The 16,926-nt window shown below is 49.8% G+C and overlaps 1 protein-coding gene across 7 annotated transcripts in view; it reads left to right on the forward strand.

The window, feature by feature from the left end:
- The first annotated feature begins 2,272 nt into the window (after positions 1-2,272).
- Positions 2,273-16,926, forward strand: part of LOC123377364 (U2 snRNP associated SURP domain containing) — a 67,126-nt gene continuing 52,472 nt past the window's right edge. For 2 of the 7 annotated variants that reach the window (XM_045030192.1, XM_045030193.1), the window contains exon 1: positions 2,273-2,405. In XM_045030192.1, coding sequence (XP_044886127.1) covers positions 2,361-2,405 — 45 coding nt within the window. In that variant the 5' untranslated portion in view covers positions 2,273-2,360. Of the gene's footprint in view, positions 2,406-10,424; positions 10,458-16,926 lie in introns of those variants that run through there. The other 5 variants (XM_045030188.1, XM_045030190.1, XM_045030191.1 and 2 more) reach the window with 3 other exon arrangements.

Raw genomic sequence — 16,926 nt, forward strand, 5'->3', positions numbered from 1 at the left:
AAATTGACTTTGCACATATGCCAAAGGCTTTTGGGAAAAAGCACCTTCTTGTTTTGGTTTGCCCTCTGACAATAGGGAGCTTAAGCTTACATTGGCTAAATACTGTCAGGAAACAGGGTTAAACTGGCCTCAGGTACTTCCCTTGGTCCTGTTTCACCTTCGTACTCGCCCAACCCGTGTATTGGGATTATCCCCCTTTGAACTGCTCTATGGACACCCCCCTTTCAAAGGCGTGGCGCTACCACGTGCTGATGTTTCACTATTGGGAGGGGATCATAATATGACCGCGTGCCAGTTTCTCTCCCTACAGGCTCGCCTCCGTACCCTTTGGAAAGCGATCCACCCGTTCCAACCAGGGGACTTCGTCTGGGCCAAAAAGTTCGTTCGTGGCGACGCCCTCCAGCCGAGGTTTACTGGACCCCACCAGGTTCTTTTCACAACCCAGACTGCAGTGTTCCTGGAAGGACGCAAATCCTGGATCCACCACTCCCACGTCAAGCCAGCCGTAGTGGACCACAGTGACGAACCAGCAGCTCTTGCCACCACTGAGGATACTGCCTCTAACCAGTGGACCAGCTTACCTCTTTCAGACATCAGACTTAAATTGACTCAAAAAAATGAGAGGACCTTTTATTCTGACAACTGTATGTTTTTTATTATGCCTTTTTATTTTATTTTCTGCTTATGAAAAATGCTGTGTTTTTGTAAACAACACCTACCCTGACACTTTTCAACGTACCAAACATCTAAGGGAAATGGCTAAGAACTACTCCTCTGGCCAGCCACCTTATGATTGGTGGGGAGCCTTATGGAATTGGCTGCCTGGATTTGGGTGGGTTAAAAAACTCTTGGTGGGTGTTGTTGGGGCCATAGTAATCCTTATAATACTGTGTTGCTGTATTCAATGTGTCCCCTCCCTCATAAACTCATGTGGGTCAGTTTATTCTTTTTCTACTTCAGCCAAAGGCCTTACTCTCTTCAAGTTGGCCCAGGCTGAAATTGCCAAGCAACCTTTGGCTCCTTAAAATAGGGTGTAGCTTTGGTAAATAGTTATCCCAAAGCTACAAATGGAGGAATGTTGAGTCTGAACTCTTTATGCACTGAAACTTAACTCAGACTACATGTCTCTGTCTGAAACTTTTAATCAAAAGTTTTGACCTGCGAACTACTCATGACCCTTCCCCTCCCAATAGGTAGCCATAAGTAGCCATCTCCTCCTTTGTCTTCTCCAATTTGCATTTTAACCTGTTTTATCCCGTAGAATCTTGATTGATTATGCATGACCATTATGATCTGTTAATCACTTTGTTTACTTCTGTGTATAAACATTGATGCTCACCCCTAATAAACTTGCCACACTTACTCCGAAGCTCTGCTTTTAAGCTAAGGATGGTGTGAGCCCGTTGATCAACGAATTGTTGTCTGGTCTCTGACAGATTTCTGAGTCCTATACCAACTCCGCACAAACTCGGGTGCTGGAGAGGTGAGTAGGACTTGCTTTTTACCTAACAATGCCACCATCCATTTTTCCTCTTCTCTATATCCTTTCCCCAGCTTTCTTCCCTAAATATTAAGGGGCATTTTGCTTACCAAGTTCTGAGCTCCAAGCTTGCCTCATTATCCTACCCATTGCAAGGGCCTGCGAGAAATAGCCATTCCTACAGCACTCTCTCACTGACTGGTGATCTTCTGTCTTTGCCTCACAGCAACACTCATGCTACAGGCAGAATGAGAAGCAAAGTCCCAGCTGCAGGAAATAGTGCACATCTGGTGGCATGGGAACTGCATAAAGAGAACAGCTCCCAAAACTGAGAGCAGGATCAGGAAGGGAATTATCATTTGATCAAAGTACCAGAGAGAACATAAAAACATAAGAATGATTGTACTGGTCATCAGCCCAATGGTCCACCTAGCCAAGTATCCGGTCTTCAGTGGCCAGTGCCACTACTCTGCCTAATCCTCCCCTTTGTTACACCCCTACCAGCACACTTCACTTCTGGGGCCTTATTCAGCACTCTCTTACACCAGTGTTAACCTGGCGTGACTCCAGCGCAATCAATGGAGTTACACCGGGGTAAAACTTGTGTACGTGATGATGGGAGAGTCAGTCCCCCGACACAAACGCAGCACGCTGCAGTGCGTTTATACAGACGGAGCCAGCGACTCGCGGCGGGGCTGGCAGCGCGCGTCGCACGCTCCCTGCCGCGCGCTCATCAGGCGAGCCAGGCCCGCCGCCCGCATCGCTAGTTCGGCCATCGATTCGCCGCACTTCCCCCCCCCCTCAGCGCGGCCAGTCCCCTTCCCTCTTCAATCGGTGCTCGATTCTTTGCCGCCAGCGCTGAGCCAGGGAGAGAAGCAAGATGGCGGACAAAACGCCAGGCGGGTCGCAGAAAACCAGTGCGAAGGTGAGGCCGCCCCGCGGGCCCTGCCAGCGGCGCCGCTGCCCGGGGCCCGCTCGGGGCAGGGAGGGTGGCGGCATCTATCCCCGGGGGCGGGGGAGCCAGGGCGCGCGGGACGCGCGGGCCCAGGTGCGCAGGCCGTGCGGCCTGCTCCGTCCCCCCCTCCGCGGCGTTGCTGCGGGCTGCTGGCGGCGGGCTGGACGGATGGGGCAGCGGGGCGGCGGGAAAGGGCTGGGGCAGATGGGGCAGCAGGGAGGTCGGGGTCCAGGGCTTCTCCTACTGCCTAGGCAGTATGGGAGGGGGGGTTTCTAAGGCCTGCGGGATGTGCCCCCCACCCTGCACCATCAGCCCGCGGGGCCCCCTCCGGCACCCACTGCTGGCACCACGTTCTCCCCGGGCGGGGGGTGTGTGGGGCAGAGCGGGGTGCATCTGCAGCCTTGCTCCTCTGGGTTTGCCCCCTCCCAACGCTGCACTTTTGGGGGGTGGGATCGATGCCCCCCGTTACCTGGATTCGTGTTAAAATAGTTCTTCTTACTCATTTTGCCACGTTTTTGTTTCATTGAAACACTCACAATCTCAGTAGCTTTACAGGGCCTTGTTTGAAGGCCTTATTTTTAAAGCTTCCTGCTCTGGTGATGAACAGGTTTGTTGTCAATTTCACTTCCAGATTGAAAACATTTTCCTTTTACTCTGTTTTATGCCTAAATTATTTGTTATAACGTCTCTGTTAGGGTGGGGGGCAACTCAGGTATTCTTAGGCCATGTTTACATTACCGTTTATGTCAATAAAACTTATGTTGCTCAGGGACATGAAAGAAACACCCCATGAGGGACATAAGTTTTGCCAGCATAAATGATAGTGTGCACAGCACTATATTGGTGGGGGAGCATCTCCTGCTGTCATAGCTAGCCACTCACTGAGGTGGTCTTATGTCAACCAGAGAGCTCTCTCTCCCTTTGGCATAGAGTAGCTACGTGAGCAATCTTAGGGCTGCATCCATACAGCTGTAAACTTACTAGTGTAGATGTGACCAGTGACTGGAGAAACAGACAGAGAAATATCCACAATTACATGGCAAATCAAAATTTTCTAGTATCTGATTCCTAGTCGTGTGCTCAGACTGCTAGGCTTGACAACTTTGCAGCCTCATGGAATGCATTTTCTCTGTGTTCCCAATTCTCATGGCTGACATTATTTCCTATAATACTGGAATAAGCCAATATTTCCTACAATCCTGCAGCAGCATTTGCACAGATCCTGTGTCCCCATGGAGTCCCGTTGCAGTTGTAGCATTGGGGCCTATGAACTGTAGCCTCTTGACTCAAAAGTCTAGAAATGTTTGGAGTTTATTTTTTTGTGGTAGTGGGTGGAAATGAGGAAGAGGTTGTTATAATAATCAAAGGCCCCAATCCTGCAGACACGTGCATGTGCTTCACTTGATTCATAGGTATTCCCATTTCCTACTTCAGAAATATTAAAACCTGTTTTGGGATTGTTTCCCAATTGTGGATTAGAAATCTGTAGTTACTTTGGGATTGACTTTTCTGTTTCCATCTCCTGCTTCTCACTTCTGGTTGAAAACATTTGTTTTCCGACAGTGAGTCAACTTTATTGTCCATAATTAACACTGTTGAGGATTGAGAGGCTCGAGTCAAAGCTATATGGTAGTCACTGGCTGGCTTGTTTAAAGCCACACAGGAAATCTGCATTTGATCAGGGTGGATGCTTAAGAGTAATACCCAGAAATGGGAGAACCGTTTATTGCCTGAATCTCCCACAAAAGTGAGGAATCAGTAAAGACTATAGTCTACTCCAATGGTTGGGTGCTCTCCAGCACCTGGCAACGATTCTAGGGATAGTGAAGCCATAAATTCTCTTCCACTTAATCCCACTGCAGGTATTAAGTTATGTCTACACTGTGGACCTTACAGTGGCACAGCTATATTGCTGCAGCTGCACCACTGTAAGGTCTCCTGTGTAGCTGCTCTATGATGGTGGGAGATTAAAGCACTCCTAATGAGCGGCAGTAGCTGTGTCAGCGTGAGAGTGTCTCCCGCCGACATAGAGCTGTCCACACCAGCGCTTTTGTTGGTGAAACTTACATTGGTCTGCGGTGTGGTTTTTTTTCACACCTGTGACCAACAAAAGTTTTGCTGATAAAAGTGCTATTGTAGACAAAGCTTTGGAGTGGCCAGCCATAAACAGTATGTAGTTCTTCTTCCTTGCAATTGGCTATTCAGTCTTCCCAAGTGGAAGGCTCATGGTTCAGAAATAGGATATGGGACTTGGAGAGCCAGGATTCTGTTTCCATTGCTACTCAATACGTAAATTATTTAACCTCTTACTCAATTTTTCCTTTCACCAAAATGGGGATAACTTATCCTGCTCAGGGGAAATGCACTATACACCTCTACTCCGATATAACGCTGTCCTTGGAAGCCAAAAAATCTTACCGCGTTATAGGTGTAACTACGTTATATCGAACTTGCTTTGACCTGCTGGAGCACACAGCCCCGCCCCCCCGGAGCGCTGCTTTACCGCGTTATATCCAAATTCGTGTTACATTGGGTCGCGTTATATCGGGGTAGGGGTGTATAAAGGTATTAAATATATAAATGTCCCCCATCACTGGGATGTTTTTTTCCATTGATTTATTCCAAGTATGGTCAGAGAGGCTTATTTCCCCAGCCACTGACTTCAACCAGGAAGCGGACCCAAAGTCTGGGAAGGGAAAATATACTCTCAAGCTGAACTTTATATATGAGGATTTAGGGGATGGAAGTGTTGAAAACTGTTCTTGTATTTAAGGGTAATTAGGAAGAGGTACATTAAAGTGTTGACCTGAATCAATATTTTGCCTTCCTCTGCAGCAATGGGCATGGGACATTAGAGTAAACAGTGGATTCCTTGTAACTTGAAGTCAAAAATTGACATTTTCATCACTTTAACAGTGCAAGGAAGTGTGCACATTGCATTGGTTTAAGTGAAGCGGTGTATTAATAAAAACTGGGAAATAGCACTCACCTACTTATGAGTGGGCAGCTTTCTCTGGTGGGTTACTATGTGCCAGGAACAGTGAAGTAAAATCTACAAAAATGTGCTGAGTTCCAGTGTGGTTGCTGTCCATAGGATTTGAAGGGGCAGTGGTGTTAACTTTCAGGTGGTATTTTAGTTTTCATTGTGTTGCTACCTAAACGTGTAAGCAGGAATAAGAGGGGCAGGTACTCGCTCTTTGGCAGGTGGAAAAATATAAAAGAAATGTGTCCTTCTCTTTCTTCCTCTGCTTTCCAGCAGTGATGGGTTGACTACCAGCTGCGCCTGTTTAGCAGTAGCAGTATAGTAATAAATTCAAATGTCATGTGCTTCAGAAGAAATGACTTCTAATTCTTTATTCAGGTCTACAAGTAATATGGATTTAAATAGTGAAATAGCAAATATTCTTAGGTATAAAACTTAATTTCCAGAAATGTATGCTTATTTTGATATAAACTTATTGTAGACAGGTATGTTAAGAGGTGGGGTGAAGACAGTAGTGGGCCTTGAAAAATGCACTTGCTCTTAGTGAATGGGAAGATTTCCCTTTTGAGCATTGGAATTTAAACTATTAGTTTCTACTGAGTTAAAGTTTATATATGAGTATAAATTTGTAGCCCTTTAAAATTTCAAGATAACCCTTATAATATGGGCAGATACAACATTGTGTGACATGTCACCTTCATGTTGGTGCACATAACAAAATTGATGTGGTGGGGGTGGGGCCGAGGGGTTGGAAATGTGGGAGGGGGCTCAGGGCTGGGGGAGAGGGTTGGGGTGCAGGAGTGTGAGGGCTCTGGGGGTGTGGGCTCTGGGGTGGGGCTGGGAATGAGGGGCTCAGGGCTGGGGCAGAGGATTGGGGTGCATGGGGTGAGGGCTCTGGGGTGGGGCTGTGGATGAGGGGTTGGGGTGCTATGGGGCTATGGTGGGGAGAAAGGTCTCTCTCCTGTAGCAGCAGCACCTGGGGGTGGGGAGAGGCACTTCTCCCCGCTGCGACAGCTCTGGGGTTGGGGCTGCAGGATGGGTGCTCCTCCTCTGGCCCCAGCAGGACATGGGTCCAATCCGGCCATGTCACCCCAGCAGATCCGGTTGACCCATATGCAGCTGGGTCCGGGCTGCTGTGGCCGCCCTTGAGACTGGCCTGGACTGTACTGTAGCAGAGTTGGGGCTGGGGGAGGGGTACCCCTCCCCTGGCTGTGGCAGGTCTGTGGACAGGTTCCCTGAGCGCCTGCGTGGTGCTAAATAGGCTGCTGCACGGCTGTGCAGCTTGCTGGGAACTTAGTTGGCTATGTTCCCAAATTAAGGTTTGTGAAGTATTTTGAAAATAATGCTCTCAGTGTGCATTTTAAAATGGTTTTTCATGTAGTACTGTGGAAGTGATATGACTCTTGTAATCCGACTATATTCGGGCATTTAAATTAAAAAAATAATAAATTAGAATATAAGAACGGCCATGCTGGTCAGACCAAAGGTCCATCTAGCCCAATATCTAGTCTTCAGACAGTGGCCAATGCCAGATGCCCTAGAGGGAATGAACAGCATAGGTAATCATCAAGTGATCCATTCCTTGTCACCCATTCCCAGCTTTTGGCAAAAGAGGCTAGGGACACCTTCCCTGCCTAATAGCCATTGATGGACCTATCCTCCATGAACGTATCTAGTTCTTCTTTGAACCCTGTTATAGTCTTGTCCTTCACAACATCCTCTGGCGAGGAGTTCCACAGGTTGATTGTGTGTTGTGTGAAAAAATACTTTCTTTTGTTTCTTTTAAACCTGCTGTCTATTAATTTCGTTTGGTGACCCCTAGTTCTTGTGTTATGAGAGAGTAAATAACACTTCCTTATTTACTTTCTCCACACTAGTTATGGTTTTATAGACCTCAATCATATCCCCCTTTAGTCGTTTCTTTTCCAAACTGAAAAGTCCAAGTTTTATTAATCTCTCCTCATATGGCAGCCATTCCATATCCCTAATCATTTTTGTTGCCCTTTTCTGAACCTTTTCCAATTCCAATATATCTTTTTTTGAGATGGGGTGACCACATCTGAACTCAGTATTCAAGATATGGGAGTACCATTGATTTATATAGAGGCAATATGCTATTTTCTGTCTTATTATCTATCTCTTTCTTAATGATTCCCAACATTCTGTTTGCTTTTTTAAATGCTGCTGCACATTGAGTGGATGTTTTCAGAGAACTATCCACCAATGACTCCAAGATCTCTTTCTTGAGTGGTAACAGCTATTTTAGATCCCATAACTTTTTTTATAGTTGGGATGATGCCTCATGCTTATCAACATTGAATTTCATGTGCAGTCAATTTTGGACTTGACTAATTTAGTATCATCTGCAAACTTTGCCATATATTTGTTTACTCCTTTTTTCATATAATTTAGGAATATGCTTAATGGCACTGGTCCCAGTACAGATTCTTGAGGGACCCCCACTATTTATTACTTTCCATTTTGAAAACTGACCATTTATTTCTGCCCTTTGTTTCCTATCTTTAACCAGTTACTGATCCATGAGAAGACCTTCCGTCTTATCCCATGACTCTTTACGTTGCTTAAGAGCCTTTTGTGAGGGATCTTGTCAAAGGCTTTCTGAAAGTCAAAATACACAATATCCACTGGATCCCCCCTTGACAACATGTTTGTTGAACCCCTCAAAGAATTCTAATAGACTAGCGAGGGATGATTTCCCTTTACAAAAGCCATTCGACTCTTTCCCAACATATTGTGTTCATGTATGTGCCTGATAATTCTGTTCTTTTACTATAGTTTCAACCAATTTGCCTGGTACTGAAGTTAGGCTTAACTGCCTGTAATTGTCAGGATTGTCTACAGAGCCTCTCTTAAAAATTGGCATCGCATTAGCTACCCTCCAGTTCTCTGCAGCGAAAGCTGATTTAAGCGATAGGTTACGTACCGTAGTTAATATTTCTGCAATTTCATATTTGAGTTCCTTCAGAATTCTTGGATGAATACCATATGGTCCTGGTGATTTATTACTGTTTGTTTAATCAGTTTGTTCCAAAACGTAATCTATTGACACCTCAGTCTGGGTCAGTTTCTCAGATTTGTCCCCTAAAAAAATGGCTCAGGTGTTGGAATTTCCTCACATCTGGTACAGTGAAGACTGTCGCAGAGAATTCATTTAGCTTCTTCACAACTGCCTTGTCTTCCTTAAGTGCTCCTTTTTTACAGTGACCCCACTGCTGGATTGTCAGATTTTGTAAGTACCTCAAAAGCAGGAAGCCTAACAGCAATTTTTTTTTGTCTTTTGCTAGTTGTCCTTCAAATTGTTCTTGGCCTGCCTAATTATATTTTACACTTTACTTGCCAGAGTTTATGTTCCTTTCTATTTTCCTCAGTAGGATTTGACCTCCAATTTTTAAAGGATTCCTTTTTGCTTGTAACCGCCTCTTTTACTCTGTTGGTTAGTGAAGGTGGCATTATTTTGGTCCTCTTACTTACTTACGTATATATAGAGGCGGGCGTTTGGCCTGTCTGCGCGAGTGGGGGTTGGCTGCAGAACCACTGCCTGATGCCACTGCACAAGTACCTAGGATCTGGGAAGTTCTGAAACTGAAGCAGGACATCTATGCCTGCCTGTCTGCTCATTATCTCAAGTCACTACAGGATAATACACAGCCCACCCCAGTTCACCGGAAACCCCTTGGGGTGAAAAATATATAGTTTGAGCCTCTATAATTATGTTTTTAAATAGTTTTCATACAGCTACCAGGCATTTCACACTTGTGACTTTTCCTTTTAATTTCCTTTTAACTAGCTCTCTCCTTTTTGTGTAGTTTTCCTTTTTGGAGTTAAATGCTACTGGGGTGGCATTATACACCTCTTGGACCAGATCCTGTGCCCCATTTAGGACTAAATCAGGAATGGCCTCCTCCTTGTGGGTTCCTTGATTAGCTGCTCCAAGAAGCAGTCACTAATGGTGTCTAGAAATTTTATCTCTGCATCCCATTCTGAGGTGACATGTACCCAGTCAGTATAGGGATAGTTAAAACCCCCATTATTATTGAGTTTTCTGTTTTTGTAGCTAGAGCCCTGTGCAGATACAAAAATGATCCACTAGGATCAACCCATGATTTGACCTGCAATCTGCTAGCTGTCTTTTCATAAAATCCTAGAATATCAGGGTTGGAAGGGATCTCAGGAGATCATCTAGTCCAACCCCCTGCTCAAAGCAGGACCAATCCCCAGATAGATTTTCACCCCAGGTCCCTAAATGGCCCCCTCAAGGATTGAACTCACAACCCTGGGTTTAGCAGGCCAATGCTCAAACCACTGACCTACCCACCCCCAAATAAAAAAAATAAAAATAAAAATGGAGATATACCTATCTCATAGAACTGGAAGGGACCCTGAAATGTCATTGAGTCCAGCCCCCTGCCTTCACTAGCAGGACCAAGTACTGATTTTGCCCCAGATCCCTAAGTGGGCCCCCTCAAGGGTTGACCTCACAACCCTGGGTTTAGCAGGCCAATGCTCAAACCACTGAGCTATCCCTTCCCCCCTGTATCCACATCTGCACCAGCAAGCCATCCCACAAGGGCTAGTGACCGGGAGGGGGGAGGAGAAGGAGGGAGTGGGGGCAGGGTCTAGCAGGGAAGAGACAGCGTGAGGGTGGGGACTGGGGGTAAGGGACAGCATGGGGGTGGGGTATCGAGAAGAAGGGGTGATGCAGAGGAGGGAATGGACATCACATTGTGTGCTGCTCCCGGGGGCTTATGAGCAAGGGCAGCAGTAGTGCATGTTGCATCACAATAGGGTGGAGGGGTGGGGGTGCTGGGGCCCTGTTTGCTCCAGTCCTTGTGGTCAGGGACAAGCCCTGCTGTCCAGGAGCTGCCGGGCATGAGACTGGGAGCGCGTCCAGTGCTGCTGGGTCAGGCCATGGTGGGGACACTGACGCTGCCCGACGGGCCCGAGCTGCTGGACAGGAAGTGGCTGGACTGGCTGCTGGCCCCACAGGCTGCGCAAGCTGGATGGGCCAGGCTCCATCAGTAAGTCCTGTGTGATTGTATCTGCATCTGATTCGTTATCTGCAAAAATGATCCGTGGATATCTGCAGTTTTGCAGGGCCCTATTTGTAGCCTCTCTGCCTGAGTATTTCACAGTCACTGTCACCACCAGCTCAGCGGTTCGTAGTATATTCCTATTGCTGCACTCTTATTAGTCAAGCATTGAATTTCTGTCCATAGAGATTCTGTGTTACAGTTAGATTAATTCCAGTTTTTTACTAAATTTGACTCTATACTTTCTTTCACATATAATGCCCTCCCCCACCAATGCGACCTACTTTGTCATTCCTGTTTATGTTATATTTTGGTATTACCATGTCCCATTGGTTGTAATCATTCCACCAGATTTCTATGATACCTATTATATCAATATCCTCATTTAATACCAAGCATTCAAGTTCATCCATCTTTGTATTTAGACTTCTAGTATTTGTGTTCAAGCACTTATAAAATGTATCAATATTTAGTTGTCTGTCTTTAAGTGATGTAATTGAATAGAACTTTTTTGTCTGACCTTATTATAGTGGACTTGATACTCACCTCTGTAATTTAGGTAGTAAAAATATTTCAGTTCGAAACTCCTGTTTCAGGTGTTTATATCTTTTTTTTAAACTTAGGGTAAACATTTTCAGGGTTTAGACACTGCTTTACATTCAATTATTTTTGGAACATTTGAACAAAATTGTTTGGATGCAAGCAGAGAGGGGGAAAACCAGCAGGCTCTCCGTTAGTGGGCAAAAAGGTATTCTTCTTCGAGTGATTGCTCACATGCATTCCAGTTAGGTGTGCGCGCGCCGCGTGCATGCTCGTTGGAAGACTTTTACCCTAGCAACACTCGGTGGGTCGGCTGGGCGCCCCCCTGGAGTGGCGCCGCTATAGCGCCAGATATATACCCCTGCCGACCCGTCCGCTCCTCAGTTCCTTCTTACCGCCCGTGACTGTCGTTGGAACAGTGGAGTGCGGCACTGCTGTCCTCCACAACCCTAGCTTCTCGCTTGTTTCTCTATCTAGTTGTTGTATATAGTTCATTTTTTTAGTATAGTTGGATTTGTTTATTAACTTTTAGTTCTAGTTAGTACATAGTTACGGGGAAATTGAAGCAGCTCCTAATGGAATCGGCACTTAGTCCTGCGGCGCCGGCACTGACCGCCCTGCAGTCAGCTTTGGTGAGGAGCGTGCCTTCGGCACCAGCTCGATCCGGTACCGACGTCCAGCGAAGACAGCAGCTGGCACCGGCTCTCCGGCACCTTTCCCCTTCGGGGAAACGCAAGGCAGCACTGGCCTCGTCCAAAAAGGACTGTATGTCTAGGCCTGCAAGCTGACCTTCGGCACTGGCGCCGGCACCACCGCCGCCGCAAGCTCCTAGTGTTGCACAGTTGACTCCGGCACCTCAAGAACCGTCGAGTCTGGTTTCACCTTGCTCCCCGGTGCACACCGCGGTCGAGCTCGCTCTCCAGAGACCTTCTCAATGGCAAGAGAGCTGATTGCGCTGGTGGAGCCACCGCAACCTCAACCCCCGGCGCCGCCGGTGCGGGTTATTAAATCAGTGGGCCAGCCGGCCAGAATGAGGCCCCCTTCCCCGATCAGCAGGACAAACGTCACTCCAGATCTCGGTCTCGGAGATGTTCCCGCTCATGCCGGTCTTGATCTTGGCACCGCTCGCAGTCCCGGTACCGCTCTCCATCGCGGTACTGGTCGTACTCGCGGAGACGCTCCTGATCCCGGTCACCGGACAGGCGATATTGGCACCGATCCGGCTCTCGGTACCGCTCATCCCGCAGCCGTTCTCACCATCGAGACTCGAGATCCCGGTCGACCTCCCGGCACCGGCACGGTAGATGGTCCCGATCTCGCTCCTGGCACTGTCAAGACCGGCGCCGCTCCCCGGTACCGTCCAGGGATAGAACGGCAGGATCGGCGGCACTGTCGCACAGCCTCTCGGCACCACCTTGGCCTTCGAGACAACCATCCGTTTCCTCCCATGCTGACAGTGCTGCTTACCAGCAGACTGAGCCTCAAGGCCAGGACCAAGGCCTTCCTCAATGGGCTTTCTGGACTCTGTGGGCGTACCACGAGGCGCAAGGGCCCCATTGGCGACTCAACGCACCAGGCCCTCCGACCATCGAGCTCCGGAAGCCACTGTTAGCAGGCCTCCTCCCACGGACGTGGAAGAGGTGCCACTGGCGTCCAAGGATCCTGAGCCTCCTCTCGCTGTAGAGGCGCCGCAGCCGCTCTCTGAGCCTCCACAGGACCCTCTGGTACCAGGCCTGTCCTCCTCCTCTCCTGATGAGGCAGTTGCAGGAACGTCGTCCTCGGGTCCTCCTCCTATTGACCTTCGGGCACATCAGGACTTGTTGAGGCGGATAGCCCAGTATATGAACCTGCCGGTTGAGGAGGTGGCGGAAGATGAGGACCCAGTCGTGGACATATTAACGCCGGATGCACCCCTTCGGGTGGCCCTGCCGTTTATCCGCACTATTCAGCGCAATGCAGATACCATATGGCAGTCACCGGCCTCCATCCCTCCGACTGCTCGGGGAATGGAAAGGAAGTACATGGTCCCGTCAAAGGGCTATGAGTATTTATACACTCACCCTGCTCCCTGCTTGTTGGTAGTCCAGTCAGTCAACGAGCGTGAACGGCATGGCCAGCAGGCGCCGGCGCCTAAGTCAAAAGAGGCGAGGCGCATGGACCTTTTAGGCCACAAGGTCTACTCGGCCGGCGGCCTTCAGTTGAGGGTGGCCAATCAGCAGGCACTTTTGAGTAGATACACCTTTAATACATTGGTGTCTCTAGCTAAGTTCACCGAGCTTGTGCCCCAGGACTCCCGTCCAGAGTTCACGGCCCTCTTGGAGGAGGGTAAGAAAGCGTCCAGATCGGCCCTCCAGGCCTCCTTGGATTCGGCGGCCAGGACCTTGGCCTCCGGTGTAACTATGAGGCGCATTTCGTGGCTCCAAGCCTTGACTCTCCCGCCTGAATTACAACAGACAATTCAGGATCTGCCTTTCGACGGTCAAGGTCTCTTCTTGGAAAAGACGGACCCAAGACTGCAGAGCCTCAAGGACAATCGCATTACGATGCGCTCCTTGGGCATGCACACCCCGGTAACCCAACGGAGGTCCTTCCGGCCCCAGCCGTACCGCCCCTACAATCAACCCAGGCCGCGACCTGACACCAGGCGCTGTGGCAGGGTGAATCGGCGCAGACAGTCGGGCAACCAGGGGAACCAACCCCAACCGCCCCCGAAACCTGCTCCGGGGTCGAAGCAGAACATTTGATGGGACGCCCGAGGACGGCCCATCAGTTTAGTTACTGGATCCTTCCCCATTTTTTTCCAACCATCTCTCCCATTTTTTCCCGGCTTGGTCCCAGATAACATCCGACAGCTGGGTACTTCGCACGGTGGAAACGGGTTACCACCTCCAGTTTGTTTCGCCTCCTCCCTCCCACCCACCCACTCTATCCGTCCCTCTTCAGGGACCCTTCTCACGAGCAATTCCTCTTGCAAGAGGTCGAGACTCTGTTGAGTTTGGGTGCCATAGGGGAGGTGCCAGAAGGCATGAGGGGCAGGGGTTTTTACTCCCGCTATTTCCTAATCCCCAAGGCGAAGGGAGTTCTGTGTCCAATCCTAGACCTCCGAGAGCTCAACAGATTCCTGGTGAAGCTCAAGTTCCGCATGGTGACCCTGGGGACCATTATCCCCTCCCTGGATCCGGGCGACTGGTATGCCGCCCTCGATATGAAGGACGTGTACTTCCATATCGCCATTTACCCTCCTCATCGACGCTACCTTCGTTTTGTCGTCAATCACCAGCACTACCAGTTCATGGTGCTCCCCTTCGGCCTCTCTACAGCACCGAGGGTCTTCACCAAGTGCATGGCGGTGGTCGCTGCAGCCCTCCGCCGTCGTCGGATACATGTCTACCCGTATCTCGACGACTGGCTGGTCCGTGGGGCGTCCCAACTGCAGGTGTCGCAGCACATGTCCATGGTCACAGGCCTCTTTCACAGGCTAGGCCTCATGATCAACACCGAGAAGTCTACCTTGACGCCAACGCAGAGGATAGAATTCATCGGCGCGGCCCTGGACTCCAACCTTGCCAGAGCCTGCCTCCCTCTGCCTCGGTTCCAGACCATGGCTTCGATCATTCGAAGCTTCCAGTCCTTCCCGACAACGTCGGTGCGCACCTGCCTCAGCCTGCTAGGCCACATGGCCTCGTGCACGTTCGTGACCCTGTATGCGAAGCTCCGGCTTCGAACTTTTCAAACATGGCTCGCGTCCGTATACTGCCCGCTCAGGGACACGATAGACACGGTGGTCACGATCCCGGGGACAGCCCTCGACTCCCTCAACTGGTGGTTAGACCCAGCGGTAGTGTGCGCCGGAGTCCCTTTCCACCCCCCCCAACCTTCCATCACGCTGACCACAGACGCCTCGGCCTTGGGGTGGGGTGCACATCTTGGCAGCCTACACACTCAGGGCCACCCCATGAGCTGGCCCTGCATATCAACATCAGGGAACTGAGAGTGGTTTGCCTGGCGTGCCAGACATTTCGAGTCCATCTGCAAGGACGCTGCGTGTCCATCTTCACAGACAACACGACAACAATGTACTAAATAAACAAGCAGGGAGGGGCGCGTTCCTCCCTGCTTTGCACGGAGGCGATGCGACTGTGGGACTTCTGCACAGCCCACTCCATACATTTAGTGGCATTGTTTCTCCCGGGAGTACAGAACACGCTGGCAGACCATCTCAGCAGGTCATTCCTATCTCACGAGTGGTCGATTCGTCCCGATGTCATTCACACAGTTTTCCAGAGGTGGGGCTTTCCCCAAATAGACCTCTTTTTGCCTCCAAGGAGAACAGGAAATGCCACCGGTTCTGCTCTTACCAGGGACACTCTCAGGGCTCCCTTTCAGATGCTTTTCTCCTCCAGTGGACGAGTTACCTGCTGTACGCCTTCCCTCCGTTCCCCCTCATACACAGAGTGTTGCTCAAGCTCCAGAGGGACAGGGGCCACCTCATTCTCATTGGTCCGGCATGGCCGAGACAGCACTGGTACACCCTGCTGTTCGACCTCTCAGTGGCGGACCTCATTCCCCTCCCGTTATGGCCAGATCTCATAACGCAGGACTTCGGCAGGCTTCACCACCCAGACCTGCAGTCCCTTCACCTCACAGCTTGGCTCCTGCGTGGCTGACCCAAGCGGAGCACACCTGTTCTGCTGCAGTACAGCAGGTGCTGCTAGGGAGCAGGAAACCTTCAACTCGGTCGACTTACCTCGCCAAGTGGAAGCGTTTTGCCCTATGGTGCGATCAGAACGATCTCAATCCTCTCCTGGTGTCTATTCCAAAGATATTGGACTACCTCTGGTCCCTCAAGGAGCAAGGCCTCGCGGTCTCCTCCTTGAAGGTGCACCTGGCGGCCATTTCGGCCTTCAGGCCCAGTGAAGGGGGACGTTCTATTTTTTCTAATCAGATGGTTTCCCGCTTCCTTAAGGGGCTAGAACGATTGTACCCACAGGTCCGGCGCCCGGCCCCTACCTGGGATTTAAACCTGGTCTTAGCCAAACTCATGGGGGCCCCTTTCGAGCCTATGGCCACGTGTTCCCTTTTATATTTGTCCTGGAAAACAGCCTTCCTTGTCGCTATCACTTCGGCGAGACGAGTCTCTGAACTTCGTGCCCTGCCGGCTGACCTGCCGTATACGGTCTTCCACAAAGACAAGGTGCACCTTCGGCCACACCCCTCCTTCCTTCCCAAGGTGGTGTCTGCCTTTCATGTTAAACCAGGACATCTTCCTCCCTGTGTTTTTCCCGAAACCGCACACATCGCGCTGGGAACAACAGCTTCATACCCTAGACGTTCGTAGGGCTCTAGCTTTTTATATAGAGTGAACGAAACCCTTCCGGCGTTCGCCCCAGCTCTTTGTGGCAGTAGCAGACCGCATGAAGGGCATGCCAGTCTCTTCCCAGCGGATCTCGTCTTGGGTGAAATCCTGTATCAAGACATGCTACGAGCTTGCTCAGGTGCAGGCTAGCCATCTCACTGCTCACTCTATGAGGGCACAGGCCTCTTCTGCCGCCTTCCTGGCCCATGTCCCCATCCAGGAAATCTGTCGGGCGGCTACCTGGTCTTCCGTTCACACCTTTGCTTCCCACTACGCATTGGTTCAACAATCCAGAGACGATGCAGCCTTTGGCTCCGCAGTCTTACATTCTGCCACGTCTCACTCCGACCCCACCGCCTAGGTAAGGCTTGGGAATCACCTAACTGGAATGCATATGAGCAATCACTCGAAGAAGAAAAGACGGTTACTCACCGTTGTAACTGTTGTTCTTCGAGATGTGTTGCTCATATCCATTCCAGACCCGCCTTCCTTCCCCACTGTTGGAGTAGCCGGCAAGAAGGAACTGAGGCCATGGCTACACTTGCAAATTTGCAGCGCTGC

The sequence above is a fragment of the Mauremys mutica genome, chromosome 9 (assembly GCF_020497125.1).
Source record: "Mauremys mutica isolate MM-2020 ecotype Southern chromosome 9, ASM2049712v1, whole genome shotgun sequence".
In the NCBI taxonomy this organism is placed as follows: Eukaryota; Metazoa; Chordata; order Testudines; family Geoemydidae; genus Mauremys; species Mauremys mutica.